The 24,051-nt window shown below is 34.0% G+C and overlaps 2 protein-coding genes across 2 annotated transcripts in view; both read right to left on the bottom strand.

Annotated features, from left to right (window-relative positions):
• nmdyn-D7 (nucleoside diphosphate kinase homolog 7) overlaps nucleotides 1-4,219 on the bottom strand; it is an 8,171-nt gene extending 3,952 nt beyond the window's left edge. Inside the window, exons 1-6 of the mRNA XM_073980182.1 lie at nucleotides 4,158-4,219; nucleotides 2,203-2,304; nucleotides 1,956-2,122; nucleotides 1,739-1,897; nucleotides 1,475-1,679; nucleotides 1,174-1,407 (exon numbers count right to left, since the gene is read on the bottom strand). Coding sequence (XP_073836283.1) covers nucleotides 1,174-1,407; nucleotides 1,475-1,679; nucleotides 1,739-1,897; nucleotides 1,956-2,122; nucleotides 2,203-2,304; nucleotides 4,158-4,160 — 870 coding nt within the window. The 5' untranslated portion in view covers nucleotides 4,161-4,219. The remainder of the gene's footprint in view (nucleotides 1-1,173; nucleotides 1,408-1,474; nucleotides 1,680-1,738; nucleotides 1,898-1,955; nucleotides 2,123-2,202; nucleotides 2,305-4,157) is intronic.
• Nucleotides 4,220-8,008: 3,789 nt separating this feature from the next.
• Nucleotides 8,009-12,940, bottom strand: p23 (cytosolic prostaglandin E synthase). The gene is made up of 4 exons (XM_073980195.1): nucleotides 12,723-12,940; nucleotides 8,713-8,799; nucleotides 8,381-8,637; nucleotides 8,009-8,297 (listed from the first exon to the last, which is right to left on the bottom strand). The coding sequence occupies exons 1-4, from the start codon at nucleotides 12,737-12,739 to the stop codon at nucleotides 8,116-8,118; spliced, it is 543 nt and encodes a 180-aa protein (XP_073836296.1). The 5' UTR covers nucleotides 12,740-12,940; the 3' UTR covers nucleotides 8,009-8,115.
• Between the last annotated feature and the right edge of the window lie 11,111 nt (nucleotides 12,941-24,051).

Genomic DNA, 24,051 nt, shown 5'->3' on the forward strand with positions numbered 1-24,051 from the left:
AAGGGTGCTTCTTAATTCCCTTTCAGAAAGAAAGGGTGCTTCTTAACGCCCTCTCTGAAAGAAAGGGTGCTTCTTAATTCCCTTTCTGAAAGAAAGGGTGCTTCTTAATTCCCCTTCTGAAAGAAAGGGTGCTTCTTAATTCCCTTTCTGAAAGAAAGGGTGCTTCTTAATTCCCTTTCTGAAAGAAAGGGTGCTTCTTAATTCCCCTTCTGAAATAAAGGGTGCTTCTTAATTCCCTTTCTGAAAGAAAGGGTGCTTCTTAATTCCGTTTCTGAAAGAAATGGTGCTTCTTAATTCCCTTTCTGAAAGAAATGGTGCTTCTTAATTCCCTTTCTGAAAGAAAGGATGCTTCTATAGACCCTTTCTGAAAGAAAGGGTGCTTCTTAATTCCGTTTCTGAAAGAAATGGTGCTTCTTAATTCCCTTTCTGAAAGAAATGGTGCTTCTTAATTCCCTTTCTGAAAGAAAGGATGCTTCTATAGACCCTTTCTGAAAGAATGAGTCCTTCTTTAGACCCCATCTGAAAGAATGAGTCCTTCTATACACCCTTTCAATTTCAATCTAAATTTATTTTCATAAATGGGAACCATAGACCTTTTCTGAAAGAAAGTGTGCTTCTGTAGACCCTTTCTGAAAGAATGAGTCCTTCTATAGACCCTTTCTGAAAAAAAGAGTCCATCTGTAGACCCTTTCTGAAAGAATGAGTCCTTCTATAGACCCTTTCTGAAAAAAAGAGTCCATCTATAGACCCTTTTGAAAGAAAGAGACTTCTATAATAATGACATGTTCCAGTACTGCAATAATGACATGTTCCAGTACTGCAAGAATCTTCTATTTTTTCGATATCATAAAGAAAAAAATTTTATCGTAGTAGCTTCTTGTTTTCGTTTAACCCCCTGTTTTTGCAAAAAAAAAATATTCTTTTCCCACGAATTGTCAAATTTTGTAGATCGATTTACTCGCCTTGGCGCAAATGTAGAGCGCTGATATTTAAATGAGGAATTCTTAACTGTATATGAACGCGTCTATTAAAAATTAGGTCTGTATGTCATCTGGGGCTGAGTTATGGATGCCTAAATTATTATGATTACAAACGAACGCACAAAAATTAGTTACAACAACAGGCGGTAAAATGTGTAAAATGATTATCGTATCGGAAATGATGTGTACTTACAATATATTCCGGTAAAATGCCCCTATATACTTCATAAAATTCAGCACAATTAACTCTTTCCAAGAGATGCATTTTTAATGCTGTTATTTTAAAATTGTTCGAAGTAATTTCCGATATAATTTTGCCCAAATTTCCCTCTTTAATGGCATGAGGTTTAATAATGCATAACGATGAGTTTTCCAACTGCACAGTATTTTGAAGGCCAATATTATTTTCAAAGAAGAAATTGGTATCCTGTAGCAAAGAAAATACATAGGTGTGTAAAATAGCAATACATAAAGCAAAATTTCAAGATCCTTACCTTAACTACTTCGTCCTCCGATTGAGAACAGTATATGCCATTACGTATATCCTCTCGATCAAAAAGTGAGCGTAAAGAACGTGGTATATTGTCATTCATACATTCTTTGCTTTGATTTTGACAGGATTTAATTTTTTCTATAGCATTATCGGCAATTAGTTCAAAACCAATTGCCGGACCAGACAGCAGTTGGCTCATAAGGACTCTGAAAGAGAAAACAAGTCGTTAAACTTGTATACCGATTATTTATGTTACCTGACTTACGATGACTGCACATCATTTTTGCCTTTTAGAAATGCCTTTATCTGTTCCGCTGTAAATTGCACCATCATGGCTTTACTTATATTGAATTCACTTTCTATTAACGAGCATAATATCTTTCCCAAATGTTGCATTATGCTATTCTTGAGTATAATAAAAGTTCTGACAAAAGATAGTTATTTAAAAAAAAATTAACTAAAAATGGGCGAGAGTTCCATACCTTTTTCGATATTTTGCTAGAATGTTCTTTGTTGCCTCATCAGCATAATCAACAATATCAAATTGACGACCAAATATATTAATTTTAGATCCAACAAAAAAGTCTTTTTCCGTAAGTTCTGGCATTTTCGTTCGTCGCAGAAACATTTTCTTCGTCTTTGGATCATACTGCAGGAAATAAAATAAATTATAAAATAGTAATTAAAATAAATACCTTGCAAATTCGTAGGCACAAAAAATTGACATACCACTTCCAATGCATTTCCATCGACATAATACCATAGCGTAAAGGTTTTACTTATAGACGCCTCTTCCTGATACCATTCTGCCACAAAAGCCAATCGTTGGGACTAAAATGAAATAAAATATTTAGGTTTAGAATTAGGACGAATATGAGAACAATTGGAATGTTGTAACACATACAAGATTATAAAATATAGATAACCAATTAACAAATTATCAAAACATTTTCCCTATCTCTTAGAATGACAGTTTTAGTACAAAATAGTTTTGTGTGGTGTCGTAATGTAATCGTTAGCATTCAGGTCTTAACCACAGAGTTCGTGGGTTGGATTCTCCGATATAAAAATATTTCCCACGAACATTCCAGAAGGACAAGGAGGTACTTCTGAGTGCTAGCCGATTATATTGTCAGTTGAGTGATATGGAACTCTTTTCTTAACGCCGAGTTCAAGTTGTGTTGCCTAAACTGGAACTCATGCGCAAGTCTTGTGCTATAACCAATGTACCATGGTGACATTCAACTCCGAACAGAGTTGCTGTTGTAATCTGGCTCAGGTCCTATCTCCAGTTCGATGTTTGTAACCCCAAACGTTTTGGAGTGAGTTGAGTAGGTTTAATGGTGCATTATGTCCTGTGGGCCTGTGTCGAATGCTGGGCTGATGCATTGCATGGTGTCATCACACCTTGCCCGATAGACGCCTGCACCATCCCGAGCGTAGTTGAGATGAACTACCCTGTTTGTCGTGGTAGCTGTCGTTTTTTTATTTATTTATTATTCATACATACTCGTAGTAATGCAAAAAGTTTTTAAGACCAAAGTGCGCATTACAAATACAAAATTTCTCGCTGATTATTCCATGGCTCAGATAACATTATACAAAAATAAAAAAATATAGTTTGCATGACAAAAATTAAAAGAAAAAGAAACTAGAAAAACGGCTCCCCAGCCAAAAAAGAATGAATTAAAATCCCATGTTAATAATAATGCACGTACTACAGGCACTGGGCCGCGTATTTAAGCACATGATATAATTACTTTTAAATGTATTGGGTGAATATGCAAAACTTCGCAAGTTATGACCTGCCTCATTCCAAAGCCTTGCTACTCTAACAAGGAACGATCGATCATAGATACCCGACCAAAATCGAGGGAGTGAGATTTATGGATTGCGTAAGGATCGTGAGAAAATTAACTTTGAACAGAGTAATTCCGGTGTACCGTTTTTAATAATTTTATAAAAGAATGACATAACCCGAACATCTATGTACGACTGAAACGGAAGTCCCAAAAACTGCAAAGTATAACTGGAGACATGATCTCTATAATTTAAACGATGTACAAATCGAACTACGATATTAATTATTCTAAGAATTCTGTCGAGGCACGACTGAATAGTGCCAGAGAATACCTCTATACCATAGGTAATAGTTGACATTAACAACGAATATGCAAGCTGCGGTCTCACAAAGAAAGGAAGGTAATAAGTTGTACAATTCAATTTACGCAAAATAGAAACTACCGTGGGAAATAACGTGTCAATGTGTGAACTGAAATCAAGCCTGATCAAAAACATCCCTCCTGACGCCTTCCCTTATCCTATTCACTATTTGGTGTTTAGGATGACTCTCACGGTAACATATCACTACAAGTGTCAATTCTCAGAACGGTGTTCTGACAATTTTAAATGTTATTCTGTCGAGATTCTTGTGAGATTCCCAGAATTTCAATGCAACACCAGCGTTTGGGAATTGGGGCAATTGAGGCGTGAAATGGAGACGTGTACGCCTGTCGTTCTAAGATTCAGTGGAGAGATCCATTCATCTTATGTCTGCTTCACTCAATTCACTCCTTCCACAACATCTGCCAATATCGAACATTTCATTGTTTTTTACGATAAATGCAAATGTTCTACTCAATGGGCGAGAGATCAGAATTTATAAAGAATATTAAATTTCTTACCATTTTATATGAAAACTTATTATTTAATTATTGATACAAAAAACAAAACAACATCTACCGGCAAAATCAAATTAATTGTTTGTTGTTGTTATAGCAACAGGCGTTGCCAACATACATACATGAATGACTTCTTAGGCAGACGTAATTGTAACGTAAACATAGGGGGATATTACGCCTTTCCTTATTAATTGCGTGTTGCGTTCCAAAAAAATACTTGTGAGGCTGACTTCCGAAACGTCATAAAACTGCTTTGTTTCAATTTTAAAAGTATGTATTTTAAATACACACCGTTGCCGTTGCACCGCCCTAATATAGGATGCTTAAGACATTTACATACATTAACAAAGCAAATCACGTTACGAAAGTCAGCCTGTTTCAAATTCATTCGAACGCAGCATGCACACGCAATTAGTCCCGGTCCACACCAGCGTGAATTTCATTAAAAAATTTCACGAAATTAGGCGTTCTTAAATCGAATCCCCCACTACAGCAATTTTATGATTTTACTCTACTATGAAAGTCGATCTAGAGACGCATAATTTAATGCAAATTTTACAATGAAATCACTCTAGTGTGGACCGGGACTTAGGGGTCGATTATGGATAGCAACCCAACTCCAGTTGCGTTGACGATAGCAAATTTAGTGATAAAAAATCCAATTTCTACACTGAAATTCTTACTTTTTTTACTATTAAATTAGTAGCTGAAAGTTCAAAACACTGATATTGGATACATTTGTATAACATTTCTGTCGTTTTACTTATTTTAATTGTATGATTTTCGTTTCTGGCAACGCAACTACAGTTGAGTTGCTATCCATAATCGACCCCTAGTTAGGTAATGACATTATGAATGAAAACTCCCCGTGGCATTATGAATGAAAACTCCCCGTGAGTTTTGTCTTTCTGTCTGCCATCTCAACTCAGAGGAGAAAGTGAGAAAACTTTCCCCATGAGTTGAGTTCACGTTCAGAATAACCGCTATAATGTGAAACCAAAGAAAAAAGGAGTTTAATGAATTAATGAAAAGAGGGGCGCGAAAAGTTTCGGAAAGGTTTGGTGATCAACTACATATAATATACATATGTACATATGTCATTATTTCAGGGAGAGATACCAAATGTCAAGGTAATTAATTTCGGTCAAAGTTCTTTAACTCAACGAGGACATAATTGCAAAATTTCTGGACCTCTTTGGAGAAAAACGGATACGTTACGAACATTTTTGCTTTGTAGCAAATCGTGGTAAGATAGTTACAAATCTATGAAAGGTCCGCTTGAAATGGACTTCTTTTTGTAGAAGATCAATAAAAGGCCATTTTATCTATACCATTGCACAATTAGTTGTGTCATGATCTATACAATAACTATGATAAGAGCATTCTATATACGAGGAAGACCTATCTAATGGGGTTTTTTTATAGAGAAAACTTACCAGAAGGGACTTATATAGTCCTATCTAATAGGTTTTTATCTGTTGTTGTAGCAGCATAGAAACCTACGGAGATGCATAGGTTTGATGCTGGGTTGGCAGCCGATGGTCGAAACACTATAGTTTCTGGTCAATGCGGTACGAAAGAACCCGCTGCCGTGGGATTGGTATTTATGTATCTATCGTTTTTACTGTCGGTAGCAGATATCGATCGAAGGGTCTTTTACATGAAGTGTTAACTATCAATAGAAGTCCTGTCTGAATGACCTTATACGTACATAAGACCTGCCTTATACGTACATAAGTCTTGTATATAGAGGACAGCTATCTGAAGAGTGTTATATAAAAAGTCCCATTTGAAGTGTCTTCTATCGCTAGAAGTTCTGTCTGAAGGGTCTTATATCACTACAAGTGTTGTCTGAAGGCTATTCTACGTATAGAAGTCCTGCCCAAAATGTCTTTTATCATAGAAGCCCTGTGTGTGTGGGGGGTTTGTACGTACTTAAGGCCTGTATGAAGAGTCTTGTATATAGAAAGGTCCTATCTGAATAGTCGTTTATTAATAACTATCCTGTATGAAGGTAGTAAATGGGCTAAGAGAGGTATTTTATAAAGATGAGACTTGTCTGAAGGGGTTTCTACGTATAGAAGCCCTGTCTGAAGTGTATTTTTTCAATAAAAGCCCTGTTTGAAGGACCTTATATGTACATACGACCTGTCTGAAAGTCTTGAACATGAAAGTTCTGTCATTTCTGGCGGTCATATGTCAGCTAAGAAAGTTATTAGCTGAAGTGTTTATCAATAGAATTCCTTCCTGTAGGGCCTTCTATTAATAAAAGTTCTGTTTATCTATCAGTAACAGTACTGTCTGATGTGCCTACAATCAGTGGTCATTTCTGTCGATAGTAGATCGGCTAAGACATTCTATATAAAGAAGACTTGTCTGACATCCTATGTAAAGGACCTATCTGAGGGTTATTACCTCTGTAGAATCTTGTCTTAAGCGGTATTTTATATAACGAAGCGTGGAAAGGGACTGAAAAATCTTTCATGTATAGAAGACCTTTTTATAGTCTTCCATCTATAGAAGACTTCTCTGAAAGGGGTTCTTCAATCAATAGAAGACCGATCTGAAAAGATTTTAATTTATAGGGGGCCTACATACATATATGAAGGTTCTTTCATGCACAGAAGATTTGTCTGAGGGGTTTATCGGGTATGTTCAGAGACACACTTCACGTCTCAAACATTTTGTTCACCCCATTTACTCATATTATTTGCTTATTACTTGGGGCTAAGATCTATTAGGGTATTTAGTACGTCCATAAAATACTCGAAAAATAAGCATAAATGTGGTGAACAAATTGCTGAAGCGTGAAGTGAGAGGTGAAGTTTGTCTCAGAACATACCGTATATCTTCCTATAGAAAATATTCTTAAATGGCCAGTCGGAAAGACCTTTACCAACAACAGAAGCATGGTGCAATACATAAGGCGAAGCGATAAAACCAGCTGATTTCACACAATCTGTCGAATTCATTGTTCTTGTGAACTATTCGTATGAAAACGTAAACAACAATTATGATAGATTGACGTATTTTCAATCAAAATAGGCTTCTTGTTGTAGTTCCTGTTTCACCTTATTTTAATTGCATCATGAACAGAACCTACACATGCTACATAATTAAACTAATAACAACAAACAACCAGTCAGCAGCATTATTACTCTTAATATTTCTCAATTCTTTGTTTATTGAAGAAATTTTTATTTATTAAAACACTTAAGTTTTAATTTCTTTTATACTTAACAGTGAAGGCTCATATATTCTCTGTTAGATCATCATATCGTCGTTATTGTTTTAGTTTTAACCAAAAGAAATGCTATTTTGGCAATTTAAAAAGTATGGGAAAAGTATGTTTTCCTTTATTTACAGGAAATGCACATAAAAAATGAAAATTAAATTAGGAAAACTATTAATTTCACGAAACAGCTAAAGAAAAGGCATGCTTGATTATGAATGCAATTAAGTAACTAAACAAAAAGCTAAAATTAAGGGGAGAAAAACTATACCAACAAATTTGGTTTAAAAAATATGATGAGATTATAAAAATTCGTAAAATGTAATGATTGTTGTTTGTTCATTATAAGTTGTTGTTGGTTTTTGTTTTGTCTTGCTGTTAGAACAATGCTGAAGCATGTTTTCTTTCTTTACGAGTAATTTTTCTTTATATAAATATTGTTTTGTTTTTATTATTTATATAATAATATATAAGAGAGATTGGTATGTTTTTTGTTTTGTTTTTAAGAAATGTATTGTGTATTTTCTTTCTTTGTGGTTTTGTTTTTGCTTTTCTGTAGTCAACATATTTTTTTATATTTTCTTCCCAAGAATTTGAAAATTCCCCAAAAAATCAGAAATTAATTTAAAAGCAATTAATGTTCATGCTATTAATATTAATAGAAGTTGTTTTATGTATATATAAAGAGTTTTTGTTTTTGGATTCGGTTTAACATCAGCTGTTGTTAAACTATTTTTCTTCATCCTTCTTTTCCGCATCCTTATTGTCTTCGTCGTCTTCGTCATTCTGTGATAGACTGGGAATATTATCGTCTGAATCATCATCATCATCGACATTGAAATCATCAAATCTGTTGGCCATATCACCGCCTTTAAGCATGTCATTGAACATAAAGTTGTCACCACCAACATCTGTGAGTGAATAAGAAAAGCGAAAGAAAACAAGAAAGAGGTATTGATTTGTCCAAATATTAATTTAACATTTCAATACTTACCATCTTCATCATCAGATTCATTTTTCCATTTGGTAAAGTTAGCTTTGAGGAAGTGCAATTTGGTTTTGTCATTGGTTAGTGATTTCCAGTAAGGACCAGATTCTTTTTTGTAAATTGTAAATTCGACACATCGTCCAATATTTTTACTCGTCACTTTTTCTGGATTAACGGGATGTAAAAAGTTCAATGTGACTTCGTATTTTTTATCGGCTTCCAAAGCATTGGTGCCCTTGAATGTAAAACTATTCTCTGTAACACTGTAGAAGGAGTAGATGAAGAAGAAAAAAATTACAAAAATGTTTTAAGGTTTATTGAATTTCTAAAAGCCTTACCTGTGCTCCATGTCTTTACACTCTACATCAATTATGACATAGAGCAAATCAGCCCTTTGGGCCCAAGAAACTGGTGGGGGTACTGTACTGTAATTTGAAAAGAACATGAGTTAGAAAAGTTTACTGAAAGGTTGGAAATCACACATGAGGCGCACTACATGGAATTTATAATTGGTGTGTATAGAAGGCTGAGAATTTTATTATAAAAATTTATAAGAGACTACGGGGTCTCAAAAAGTACCATGAAGTCTTATAATATACCATGAATTGTTATAGACCATAAGAATTTCTTATAGACCATAAGGTCTTATAGAAGACCATAAGGTCATCTTATAGAAGACCATAAGGTCATCTTATAGAAGACCATGAGGTCCTCTTTTAGAAGACCATGAGGTCTTCTTATAGAAGACCATGAGGTCTTCTTATAGAAGACCATGAGGTCCTCTTATAGAAGACCATGTGGTCTTCTTATAGAAGACCATGTGGTCTTCTTATAGAAGACCATGTGGTCTTCTTATAGAATACCATGAGGTCTTCTTATAGAAGACCATGAGGTCTCCTTATAGAAGACTATGAGGTCTTCTTATAAAAACCATTAGTTCTTTTTATAGGAGACCATGAGGGTCTTCTTATAGGAGACCATGAAGTCTTCTTATAGGAGACCATGAGGTCTTCTTATAGGAGACCATGAGGTCTTCTTATAGGAGACCATGAGGTCTTCTTATAGATAATCTTTTGGAAGACCATCATGTCTTCTTAAAGAAGACTATGGTGTCATCTTATAGAATACCATGGAGTCTTCTTATAGAATACCATGAGGTCTTCTTATAGAAGACCATGAGGTCTCCTTATAGAAGACTATGAGGTCTTCTTATAAAAACCATTAGTTCTTTTTATAGGAGACCATGAGGGTCTTCTTATAGAAGACCATGTGGTCTTCTTATAGAAGACCATGTGGTCTTCTTATAGAATACCATGAGGTCTTCTTATAGAAGACCATGAGGTCTCCTTATAGAAGACTATGAGGTCTTCTTATAAAAACCATTAGTTCTTTTTATAGGAGACCATGAGGGTCTTCTTATAGGAGACCATGAAGTCTTCTTATAGAAGACCATAAGGTCATCTTATAGAAGACCATGAGGTCCTCTTTTAGAAGACCATGAGGTCTTCTTATAGAAGACCATGAGGTCTTCTTATAGAAGACCATGGGGTCTCCTTATAGAAGACCATGAGGTCGTCTTATAGAAGACCATGGTGTCTTCTTATAGAAGACCATGATGTCTTCTTATAGAAGACCATGATGTCTTCTTATAGAAGACCATGAGGTCTTCTTATAGGAGACCATGAGGTCTTCTTATAGATAATCTTTTGGAAGACCATCATGTCTTCTTAAAGAATACCATGAAGTTTTCTAATCAAATACCATGAATATTTCTTAAAATTGACCATGAGGTTTACTTAAAGAGGACCATAAGACAATGAGATCTTCTTATGGAAGACCACGAGGACTTCTTATAGAAGACCATGAGGTCTTCTTATCGAGGATCATGTCTTTGTATAGATGATGTCTTCTCATAGAAGACCATGACGATGATGTCTCTTCTCGTAGAAGAGCGTGAGGATTTTTTATAGGACACCATAAGGTCTTCTTATGGAAGCCGATGATATCTTCTTTTAGAAGACCATGAAGTCTTCTTACATAAGACCAAAAAATCTTCGTATAAACGACCATTAGATCTTCTTGTAGACTATAATTGTCATTTTTGGGCCCTCCTAAACCTCTCCTGCCAACAGAAAATAAAGCTGCAGGATATCTGTTCGAATCAAGAAGAAATTTCCTACACGAATTACGATAGATAATACTGCAAATGCAATCCGAATTGCTAAATTATTCAAAGCTGAAACAACTGGATGAGCCAGGAGTCGACTATTTCGGGAAAGTCCTCAAACCAGTCGATAGCTATCCTCATCGGCCTGAATGTCTGGAAAAAGGTCAGATTGGTTTCATTACTAAAGTCAGTCAAGGATGCTAGCTATCGCCAGCAACAATGATACTTGAGGATGTACTCCTCCCCAGCATCAGCCATAGCAATCCAGCCCACGATCACTAAAACAGAAGGAGCAAGTTGAGTTTAAGCATTAAGCTCGGATAAAAATTATAATATTTTTCTATATAGCCGGCCTTCGGCCGGGGATTAAAGACTTTCTGCTATGGACAGGTGCAAATCTAGGGCACGGGAACAAAATATCTTTTAAATTGAAAATTTTTCTCTAAGTAGCCGACATTTAACAAAGGAATTTTCGGAACTTCGGAGGCCCATATCTCAGGAATTATGAACATCCGCAATAAATGTTATATAAATTTGTGATCAGGGTAACGAGTAATACCTGTAGAAAAAATTTGGTCCCGATCCGAGCTTAATGCTTAAACTCATCTTAAGCCAAACAGAACTGCCAATGTAGGGTCCTAACCACTAGACGATCACAGCTCCTAACTTTGTTATTAACATGGGATTTTAATTCATTACCTTTCATTCTTTTTTGGCTGGGAAGCCGTTTTTCTAGTTTCTTTTTCTTTTAATTTTTGTCATTATTTTTGCAAACTATATTTTTTTATTTTTGTATAATGTTATCTTAGTCATGGATTAATCAGCAAGAAATTTTGTATTTATTTGTAATGCGCACTTTGGTCTAAAAGACTTCTTGCATTACTATGTAAGTATAATAAATAAACATGTACCTTAAAGTGACATTTGGAAAGAAAAACGAGGTACTCAAAACTCCAAGAGGCACCAACTGACAAGGTGGTTTGTTTAGTATAGCAAACCACCGGTTGGTGATTTAACACTTTCTCCTATGGACAGGAGAAAAACTCGTTTACGCAAACAAAATACTCTGTGAAACGCATTTTACACTTGCACTTACAACATTTGTTTTGGGAGTTTACGTCATTTATTTGACAGATATTGTATGAAATTGACAACTTAAATGATGCATGTTTTATAAAACTGGGTAAATGAAAAATGCGTTTTTATTCGTAAGTTTATACATTTTAAGAATCTGTATTTCAAGAAATAGGGACTTCCCCCAGAAGTAGATAATTGTATTGAAGACAATACCACTTATCTCCGATGCGATTTTCATGTCAGGTGCCTATAAATTTTCTAATCGATCCGAATCCAGCCCCCAACATTCAAGATATCCATGGAAGAGTATTCAGAATTATCAGACGGACCACTTACATGAGACATCAGAAAAATAAAATGTTTTCGTTATGTGATTTTTATCAATTTTCAATTCCCCCGCATTTTAGATAAACAAGTCCTTTGCCTTTTGTTGTGGAAATAAATGTCTGTATTGTCATGGCAACACTGGACAAAATAGCGGCACAACACCAAACAACAGAACAGAAGTAGGTAGTAGCAGCGGCAAGCAGCAGTAAAAGAAGACACACTAATGAAATGAATAGCACACATCAAAATGGCATTCGAGAATATGCCAAATGACTCAAACATAACCTCAATTTAGTTAATTTATTTTTTTATTGTATTCGGATAATTCATACAAAATAAGAAATGAAATTGAAAACAAAATACCGAGACGTGAGGAAGTCAGGAACCAATATGCTCTATAATTTACTCCATAGGCAACAACAACGTGTGTGCACAATCATAATCATTTGAAAGAAAAAGAAAAAAGAGCAAAATCAATAAAAAGAAGCCGGGGAGAAACACGCGTTACATATCGGCTACATGGGCAACAAAAAATACTTGGTCACAGTATTTTTAAAATCTTTTAGGGTTTCATTTAAACATTCATCCTATCCATCCTTTACTTTTGTTAATTAATTCAACACATTGATTAACCGGAGAACGACGGACAAAGTTTAGTAACCTACCGCCCTGATTAATTTGTATGTGCGTTTCATCAATAGCGATACCTCATGCAAAGATCAAATTTTATCCACTTGGAGGCTATGTTAATTAATTTGTTACTGTCGTAATACATACCCTGCAGTAGGAGCCATTGTTTTATTATAGAATATTTATATTTGGTTTTGTTCTTAAAGAATTTCAACGTCTTTTTTCCAAAAAAAACTAACAAAAAAACTCCCTTTTTGTTGAAACGAGTAGAATGAATTTGCACCCCGACACAGTGAGTGTTACCAATACTAATGAAATGTCGCCAAGGTTGCCACTGTGATTTTCTTTCAAACAACAGGAAGAAACAAAACATGATTTGCTCATTGACAAATACAGGGTGGTTCAAATCGTATGTTGTGCATGTCGATGTTTAGACGTTCAAAGTAATGGGAAAGAAAATTGAGTTTATGGGCGAGGGAGTAGAGAGGAATAAGAGGGGGTACACACACCCCTGTACTCGCAAATTCTGTTTTGTTTCTTTATTCTTGCAGATTTTTTTTTTTGCATTTTCTTTCATTATATTTTCTCTGCCGGCAAATAAACCACTACAAATACATTTGAATTAAACAATTTTTGATTAAAATTAAATGGAACAAAAAATTATCTGTAAAAATTAATAGTAAACATATACGTATGTGCTTATTTAATTTTTAAGGCATATCTTTCCTTTACCGACCCACCTCAGAAAATTATGAAAAAATTACCACAGATAGTGCTTTTCATGCCGATTCCAACAATGTATTTCTTTTGTTGGGGAAATGTATACTTACCGAGATATAGGCCTCCGAAGTTCCGAAAATTCCCTTGTTTACTTGGGAAAAAATTTACGATTTAAAAAAAGTTTGTTCGCGTAGCCGAAATTCGCTCCTGTCCATAGGAGAAAGTCTTAAATCCCCGGCCGAAGGCCGGCTACTTAAGAATACTTGCGATTTAAAACAAAATTTTTTGATTTTTTCTGCGAAGGGTCGGTAAAGGAAATTTGTTCCATTTTTAATGACATTTAATTTAATTTCTATAAGCATTATCGCCTTAGTATTACCCATGGCACAATAATACAGGTACAGCTAGTTGTCAAAATTCGTTATTGTGAATAAAATCACATACAAAATGTAAACAAGCAATTCACAATAATACATTATTGTGACCAAATTTGACGTTTGGTATGATTTGAATGATCAAACGAGAAAATGAGTGTGAAGAAGAATCAGATCAAGGCAAATTTATTATAAGGTATATGTATGAATTACAACAATTAACAAATTTACAAAAACAACATAGTCGTTATTGAAAATTAATTGTCAAAGAAAATATTGAATAATAGGGTCGTTCCAAAAATTTTTTCAGGAGAAACATAAATACATTTTGAAAATCGTCTAAAATATAACAAATTTGAATCAAAATGTAAATATAAAGCATTCAGCACTCTCGTAAGTAATTTTTATTACACGTTTAGGATGAAAAGCAGTATTTTATGGTAGCAAATTCCGAAGTTTCAAATTTCATGAGTAGACCATATTACATTTTGAAAACTAAATTTACAAAAAAGTAGAAATACAGCTGATTGTCACTTCTACCTTATATAAATATGCCTTGAATCAGATATTTGATACAAACATTTGGTCTGTTCCTTTACTTTAAAAAATGGTAACAGTGGCAAAAAATGGTAAAAGTGGTGAACTGGTCTCATATAAATTGTATGCTTGTTAAAGTAAAGGAACGCTTTGCAGGTTAAAAATGGTAAGAAATGGTAACCTCAGGCAGGTAAAGGAACAGAGCTATTATTTGCGTGTCTAAACTGCAAGGAAATTTTAAAAGAAATTGGGAAGAAAATTTGCCATTCTAGTTTGAATGTCTAAACACGGACTATATTCAGGGTTATCATGAATAAAAATTCCGCGCGGAATTTTTCCCTTTCCCCAATTTCATAATTTTTTATTTCCATATTTAAGTCCAAAAAGGGAATATTTTTGTCAATTCAGCAAGAATATTGCATAATTAAGTGATTCAAGTAGTTTTCAAATTTTTTAAAATATTGATTTTAAAGTAATTGCACTTTTTAAAATTATTTTCCTCGCGGAAAATTCTGAGGGAAATATTCATGATAACCCTGATTATGTCAAAATTTTATGTTGGGGAAATTACAAAAAAAAGAGTTTTTTATAAAGGCATTTGGCACTTCATATTCGAACAGCTGGTGTGATACCACACCTTGGTAATCGTGCCGTGAGCGCATTTATACAATGAAAACTAATTTAATTTACTAGGCGTTTACACAAGACAGACTTTGTAAAAATAATTGACATAATAATTGAAATGTGTTGAAAACAAAAGAACATGAACAAAAACAAAATATGTTAACGGAAAACAAAAAGAAATCGATCGATTTTCATTCACAATTTTACAACTTTTTAGTTCTATAACACAATTCATGTGTTCTACTTGAGACCTTTTATTAAAAAATGCTTAAAATGCCTCAGAAATTAATTTATATTAAATTCTAAGTTTTCAAGAGATAAGCATTTTGTAAAAAATATTTTTTTTTCTCTAAGACATATAGTTTTCCTGCAATCGGGTCCTATTTTAAAAGTGCCGAAAACTTTGAAGGGTATTATAGGTGAGAAAATACTCCTCTCCTAACAAATCCCAGACTTTATATGAATGTAATACACCGGTTACACTTAACCGGATTAACCCAGTGGGTTTAGATTTCAAATGTCAATTCCATAGCGCAAACGTCAAATAAATCCTCCAGAAGTGGGTTAACCCGGTAAAAAAAACTCCAGTGTAACCGTACTATAACATTTATGATTAAATTTTGATCGCCTATTTAGATTTTTCACCAAAAGCCGAAAATTACAAAAAAGTCGATATTTCTGAATTGCTTGCGTTTTATACTGTATGTTTACATTTACGAAATCCACTCGATTTCAACTGTCAATTCCATTGCTCAAACGTCAAATGAAATCGAATCGATTTCAGATGAGTTTTCATTTGACGTATACGCAAAGGAATTGACTCTTGAAATCGAGTGGATTTCGTAAATGTAAACATAGTATTAGGCCAGTTGCGTGGAAACGCATGAACCAAATGAAGCTTTAAGCGGGGTACACACGATCAGTTTTGAATGTCGATTTTTCGGAAATATCGATAACTGTCAAACTGTCCAGCAACCACAAAATATTTTGTGGTTGCCTGATGACTGACAAAAGTGAGCGGTCACACTGACAAGCAACCGATTATTTGAGCAAAACTGACAGTCAAAACTGATCGTGTGTACCCCGCTTTATAAGCATGGTATGACAGATAACAGACAATACTATAACAGAATGTTTGAAATTTGCGAAAATATCCGAGTTTCACGTCAAATTTTGCAACCATTTTTTGTGGCGTTTAAACGACCAGTGGCTTTATGTGGGTTAAAAATCGTATGAGTGCATAGTCTAAACCAATAAGTCTGTTCGATAACCCAAAAGTTTGTACAAATTTGTACAAACTTTTACAAAATCCTTTTCGATAACAAACTTGTTCAGTAAAAGAGGCATGAGAAGTAGTTGCAAGTACTTGCAGGAATTTGGAAATACTTTTTACTTGCGAAGTTATCAAACAGGGCTAATGGCTCAATTCCGTTCCTATGAAAATGTGAAATGAAAAACTGTCATATGAAAAAATTATAAAGCAAATATTTTTAATTCCAAATTTTTCATAGAACAAGAATCCAGGCCCAAGTCAAAGAGAAATAGAACAAGAGAATTTTTGGGCGTCAATCTAAACTCAAAATTGTATCCAAATGTTGGATGCGTTTACGGCTTAAGAGCAGTACACATTGTCAGTTTTGAATGTCGATATTTCGCAGTTATCGATAATTGTCCAACCGTCCAGCAACCACAAAACATTTTGTGGTTGCATGATGAATGACAAAAATGAACGGCCACACTAGCAAGCACCAACAAAGCTGTCATTCAAAACTGGCAATGTGTACTCAGCTTTAAACAGCTTCTACATCTTATACTATGTTTACATTTACGAAATCCACTCGATTTCAACTGTCAATTCCATTGCTCAAACGTCAAATGAAATCGAATCGATTTCAGATGAGTTTTCATTTGACGTATACGCAAAGAAATTGACAGTCGAAATCGAGTGGATTTCGTAAATGTAAACATAGTATTATATGTTTTATACAACACGCACCAATTAATGCTAAGTTTACATTTACGAAATCCACTCGATTTCATCTGTCAATTCCATAGCTCAAACGTCAAATGAAATCTCATCTGAAATCCATTGGATTTCATTTGACGTTTAACCTATGGATTTGACAGATGAAATCGAGTGGATTTCGTAAATGTAAACATAGCATTAATTGGTGCGTGTTGTATAAAACATATAATACTATGTTTACATTTACGAAATCCACTCGATTTCGACGAAAAGGTAGCAGCAATACCCAGCTGACTGAACTGGGCTGTAGTGTTAGTGTCAAATTCCATACGTCATTTTATATATTTGTTTCTATATTTGATGTATATTAGGGATATATATTTTTTGAAGAACAAATTTATTCATCAGAAAAACAACTATTTCCCATAAAGACTCCTTCATATCATTGACATGTAACCTCCTCCAGGTCCGAACGACATGCCACACACTAAAACACCGCTTATATAGGCGGTACAATATTTGTTAATATGTGTGGTATTTTGTTAAACTTGAAAAGAATAAAGCCCTAATAAACATGTGATTTTTTGTTTTGAAAAGCAACAGCTTCTTTTTTTCAATGAATTACCAGCGACCCCAAACATTTTTGCAAGAATTCTACTTTCTGCGAGAAATAATGCATTTAGTGGAATGATATCGAAACATTCAAATTGAAAATCTAACGAGTTTTCATTCATGTTTTTCAAAATATTCAATCAAATGTGAAAAATTATTAGTTTTTTAAATTCCAATAATTTATAGACATTTCCTTATTTTGTTTACATTTACGTTGACACTAACGTTAACAAACAAAAACAAATTTCTATGTGGTTGTTGTTGAGTTGTATTTGTTGTAGTATTAACTTTACCTGGTTTGTTCTACCATGCTTACTTCTGATAAAAGAATAAAAAAGAAAAGGGCAACCCAGTTCGAAATTTCCTCGGCCTGCCGGCAAATAAACCACTACAAATACATTTGAATTAAACAATTTTTGATTAAAATTAAATGGAACAAAAAATTATCTGTAAAAATTAATAGTAAACATATACGTATGTGCTTATTTAATTTTTAAGGCATATCTTTCCTTTACCGACCCACCTCAGAAAATTATGAAAAAATTACCACAGATAGTGCTTTTCATGCCGATTCCAACAATGTATTTCTTTTGTTGGGGAAATGTATACTTACCGAGATATAGGCCTCCGAAGTTCCGAAAATTCCCTTGTTTACTTGGGAAAAAATTTACGATTTAAAAAAAGTTTGTTCGCGTAGCCGAAATTCGCTCCTGTCCATAGGAGAAAGTCTTAAATCCCCGGCCGAAGGCCGGCTACTTAAGAATACTTGCGATTTAAAACAAAATTTTTTGATTTTTTCTGCGAAGGGTCGGTAAAGGAAATTTGTTCCATTTTTAATGACATTTAATTTAATTTCTATAAGCATTATCGCCTTAGTATTACCCATGGCACAATAATACAGGTACAGCTAGTTGTCAAAATTCGTTATTGTGAATAAAATCACATACAAAATGTAAACAAGCAATTCACAATAATACATTATTGTGACCAAATTTGACGTTTGGTATGATTTGATGTAACACCTTCTTATTCCACCATGGTATTACCTTTGAATGATCAAACGAGAAAATGAGTGTGAAGAAGAATCAGATCAAGGCAAATTTATTATAAGGTATATGTATGAATTACAACAATTAACAAATTTACAAAAACAACATAGTCGTTATTGAAAATTAATTGTCAAAGAAAATATTGAATAATAGGGTCGTTCCAAAAATTTTTTCAGGAGAAACATAAATACATTTTGAAAATCGTCTAAAATATAACAAATTTGAATCAAAATGTAAATATAAAGCATTCAGCACTCTCGTAAGTAATTTTTATTACACGTTTAGGATGAAAAGCAGTATTTTATGGTAGCAAATTCCGAAGTTTCAAATTTCATGAGTAGACCATATTACATTTTGAAAACTAAATTTACAAAAAAGTAGAAATACAGCTGATTGTCACTTCTACCTTATATAAATATGCCTTGAATCAGATATTTGATACAAACATTTGGTCTGTTCCTTTACTTTAAAAAATGGTAACAGTGGCAAAAAATGGTAAAAGTGGTGAACTGGTCTCATATAAATTGTATGCTTGTTAAAGTAAAGGAACGCTTTGCAGGTTAAAAATGGTAAGAAATGGTAACCTCAGGCAGGTAAAGGAACAGAGCTATTATTTGCGTGTCTAAACTGCAAGGAAATTTTAAAAGAAATTGGGAAGAAAATTTGCCATTCTAGTTTGAATGTCTAAACACGGACTATATTCAGGGTTATCATGAATAAAAATTCCGCGCGGAATTTTTCCCTTTCCCCAATTTCATAATTTTTTATTTCCATATTTAAGTCCAAAAAGGGAATATTTTTGTCAATTCAGCAAGAATATTGCATAATTAAGTGATTCAAGTAGTTTTCAAATTTTTTAAAATATTGATTTTAAAGTAATTGCACTTTTTAAAATTATTTTCCTCGCGGAAAATTCTGAGGGAAATATTCATGATAACCCTGATTATGTCAAAATTTTATGTTGGGGAAATTACAAAAAAAAGAGTTTTTTATAAAGGCATTTGGCACTTCATATTCGAACAGCTGGTGTGATACCACACCTTGGTAATCGTGCCGTGAGCGCATTTATACAATGAAAACTAATTTAATTTACTAGGCGTTTACACAAGACAGACTTTGTAAAAATAATTGACATAATAATTGAAATGTGTTGAAAACAAAAGAACATGAACAAAAACAAAATATGTTAACGGAAAACAAAAAGAAATCGATCGATTTTCATTCACAATTTTACAACTTTTTAGTTCTATAACACAATTCATGTGTTCTACTTGAGACCTTTTATTAAAAAATGCTTAAAATGTCTCAGAAATTAATTTATATTAAATTCTAAGTTTTCAAGAGATAAGCATTTTGTAAAAAATATTTTTTTTTCTCTAAGACATATAGTTTTCCTGCAATCGGGTCCTATTTTAAAAGTGCCGAAAACTTTGAAGGGTATTATAGGTGAGAAAATACTCCTCTCCTAACAAATCCCAGACTTTATATGAATGTAATACACCGGTTACACTTAACCGGATTAACCCAGTGGGTTTAGATTTCAAATGTCAATTCCATAGCGCAAACGTCAAATAAATCCTCCAGAAGTGGGTTAACCCGGTAAAAAAAACTCCAGTGTAACCGTACTATAACATTTATGATTAAATTTTGATCGCCTATTTAGATTTTTCACCAAAAGCCGAAAATTACAAAAAAGTCGATATTTCTGAATTGCTTGCGTTTTATACTGTATGTTTACATTTACGAAATCCACTCGATTTCAACTGTCAATTCCATTGCTCAAACGTCAAATGAAATCGAATCGATTTCAGATGAGTTTTCATTTGACGTATACGCAAAGGAATTGACTCTTGAAATCGAGTGGATTTCGTAAATGTAAACATAGTATTAGGCCAGTTGCGTGGAAACGCATGAACCAAATGAAGCTTTAAGCGGGGTACACACGATCAGTTTTGAATGTCGATTTTTCGGAAATATCGATAACTGTCAAACTGTCCAGCAACCACAAAATATTTTGTGGTTGCCTGATGACTGACAAAAGTGAGCGGTCACACTGACAAGCAACCGATTATTTGAGCAAAACTGACAGTCAAAACTGATCGTGTGTACCCCGCTTTATAAGCATGGTATGACAGATAACAGACAATACTATAACAGAATGTTTGAAATTTGCGAAAATATCCGAGTTTCACGTCAAATTTTGCAACCATTTTTTGTGGCGTTTAAACGACCAGTGGCTTTATGTGGGTTAAAAATCGTATGAGTGCATAGTCTAAACCAATAAGTCTGTTCGATAACCCAAAAGTTTGTACAAATTTGTACAAACTTTTACAAAATCCTTTTCGATAACAAACTTGTTCAGTAAAAGAGGCATGAGAAGTAGTTGCAAGTACTTGCAGGAATTTGGAAATACTTTTTACTTGCGAAGTTATCAAACAGGGCTAATGGCTCAATTCCGTTCCTATGAAAATGTGAAATGAAAAACTGTCATATGAAAAAATTATAAAGCAAATATTTTTAATTCCAAATTTTTCATAGAACAAGAATCCAGGCCCAAGTCAAAGAGAAATAGAACAAGAGAATTTTTGGGCGTCAATCTAAACTCAAAATTGTATCCAAATGTTGGATGCGTTTACGGCTTAAGAGCAGTACACATTGTCAGTTTTGAATGTCGATATTTCGCAGTTATCGATAATTGTCCAACCGTCCAGCAACCACAAAACATTTTGTGGTTGCATGATGAATGACAAAAATGAACGGCCACACTAGCAAGCACCAACAAAGCTGTCATTCAAAACTGGCAATGTGTACTCAGCTTTAAACAGCTTCTACATCTTATACTATGTTTACATTTACGAAATCCACTCGATTTCAACTGTCAATTCCATTGCTCAAACGTCAAATGAAATCGAATCGATTTCAGATGAGTTTTCATTTGACGTATACGCAAAGAAATTGACAGTCGAAATCGAGTGGATTTCGTAAATGTAAACATAGTATTATATGTTTTATACAACACGCACCAATTAATGCTAAGTTTACATTTACGAAATCCACTCGATTTCATCTGTCAATTCCATAGCTCAAACGTCAAATGAAATCTCATCTGAAATCCATTGGATTTCATTTGACGTTTAACCTATGGATTTGACAGATGAAATCGAGTGGATTTCGTAAATGTAAACATAGCATTAATTGGTGCGTGTTGTATAAAACATATAATACTATGTTTACATTTACGAAATCCACTCGATTTCGACGAAAAGGTAGCAGCAATACCCAGCTGACTGAACTGGGCTGTAGTGTTAGTGTCAAATTCCATACGTCATTTTATATATTTGTTTCTATATTTGATGTATATTAGGGATATATATTTTTCTACTTTCTGCGAGAAATAATGCATTTAGTGGAATGATATCGAAACATTCAAATTGAAAATCTAACGAGTTTTCATTCATGTTTTTCAAAATATTCAATCAAATGTGAAAAATTATTAGTTTTTTGAATTCCAATAATTTATAGACATTTCCTTATTTTGTTTACATTTACGTTGACACTAACGTTAACAAACAAAAACAAATTTCTATGTGGTTGTTGTTGAGTTGTATTTGTTGTAGTATTAACTTTACCTGGTTTGTTCTACCATGCTTACTTCTGATAAAAGAATAAAAAAGAAAAGGGCAACCCAGTTCGAAATTTCCTCGGCCTTCTTTATTCTTTTATTTTTATTATGTCAAAAATGAAGCAGGAAAGCAAGGCAATCATATGCCTGAGTAAAGTTGGCAACCCTATGCCTGAGTAAACGTCTGTTCGGTTTGCAGCTGATCGCTTAATTGTTTTTTATCTTAAATATCAACTGTGCCTTTTGTAAACAATCGAATACTTTTGTGGAAAGATTATTTTGTACCGGCAAATTGAAATTCAAAGAATATCTCAGTCAAATACTTTGGTTTCAAAATACTAATTTTTACTGCGTTACGCAATTATTTCATTCTTTGCTATTCTGCTGTTTCTCTTTCCTTTGACTGGAAGTGCCTTGCTGTTGTTGCTGTTTTTTTTCCTGTCATTCTCGTTTGTGTTGTTAAACATTATGCCTGCAACAAAGAAACAAACATTGTGTGGTAAATGTAATGAACCTGTGACAAGAACCCCAGGCTCCCCAGGCTCTATTCAATGCAACATTTGTGGTAAATGGGTGCATGGACCCTGTGCAAACTTAAGTGAAAAGGAACTTGCTGCACTTAAGGCAATTAGAGTCAGTGCCTTTATCTGCACCACTTGTGAATCCAACCTCGATAAAAACCGTAATAGTCATGTTGCAACGTCCGATGACTTACAAAATATCAACAAGAAACTGGATTCATTCACTGCTGTGCATCAGGGAGAGCTGGGCTCAATTAAGAAAGCGATTGAAAACATGAGTGCGCAAATGACGTCCTGCCTTAATGAAATTAAGAATGATATTGCAAGGTGCAATGAGAAAGTTGCTGCTGTTGAAACGTCGGTTAAAGCACTGGAGGATGAGAATAAACTCCTAAAAGCCGAGAATAATGCCTTGCATCGTAGATTGAATCGGGCAGATTTTCTCATCAGTGGACTTCCTGACGGTTTAAATGATTTGGTTGAAATTGTGATTTCTATTGCTGCTTTTTTTAATGTGAATTTGGAACGTCGTGATGTCGGTTTAGCTTGTTACATTAATAACAGGAAGCATATTTTAGTGAAGCTTAACTGTGCAGAACTTCGGGATGAAATCATGCGACAATATTTTAAGAGTCGATCCTTAAAGGTCTCTGACATTCTGCCAGCTGATGGTGGAGATATTACGAGAAGGGTGTACTTGAATGACCACTTTTCTCCTGAGGCTAGTAGCTTGAATGCAGTCTGTAATAAGCTTCGTCGACAGAATGTTATTTCGAAGTACAGAATCGTTAATGGAGATAAAGCTAGAGCGAGAATTACACTGCCTGATGGTAAACAAATTGAACGTGATGCTTCTGGTTGTTTTTCTTCTGGTATTTTTTCTATATGTATTTTTTCCATATTGTGAAACCTGGATACAACTGTAGCTAGTTTGCAATTTTGATTTTACCCCTATGAGGTTTTTTTTTTCTTTTTCAGTTGGATCCGGGTTCAATTATTTCTTTCACAGTTGTATACATTTGCATATGTTGATATTTTATTGTTGGATCTCTTTTTTTTTAATTTATGCGATGAGCTGTATTATTGATTGAATTTTTGTTTATAATGAATCGTGTTTGCAAAAATTTCTCGCATTTATATTTCTTTACTTGGCTCCCTATCTGCTATGTTTTTGATGTCTTTTAACGATAATCTCGGTCCAATAGTATGTGGTAACTCCTACATAAACAGTTTATTGCATCCATATAAAAATAATTTTAAAATTGCTCACTTGAATTGTAGAAGCATAAAACCAACTACTAAATTGGATGAGATAAAATGTATTTTAAAGGACAATACCTTTGATATTTTTGCGATTTCTGAGACATGGCTTTCATCTGATATATTAAATTCTGCTGTTTCTATTCCAGGCTTTAACATGTGTCGTAATGACCGTCAGATATCTGCTAGAG

Source organism: Musca autumnalis, unplaced genomic scaffold (assembly GCF_047663935.1).
Source record: "Musca autumnalis isolate F117 unplaced genomic scaffold, ASM4766393v1 scaffold_1, whole genome shotgun sequence".
NCBI classification, from domain to species: Eukaryota; Metazoa; Arthropoda; class Insecta; order Diptera; family Muscidae; genus Musca; species Musca autumnalis.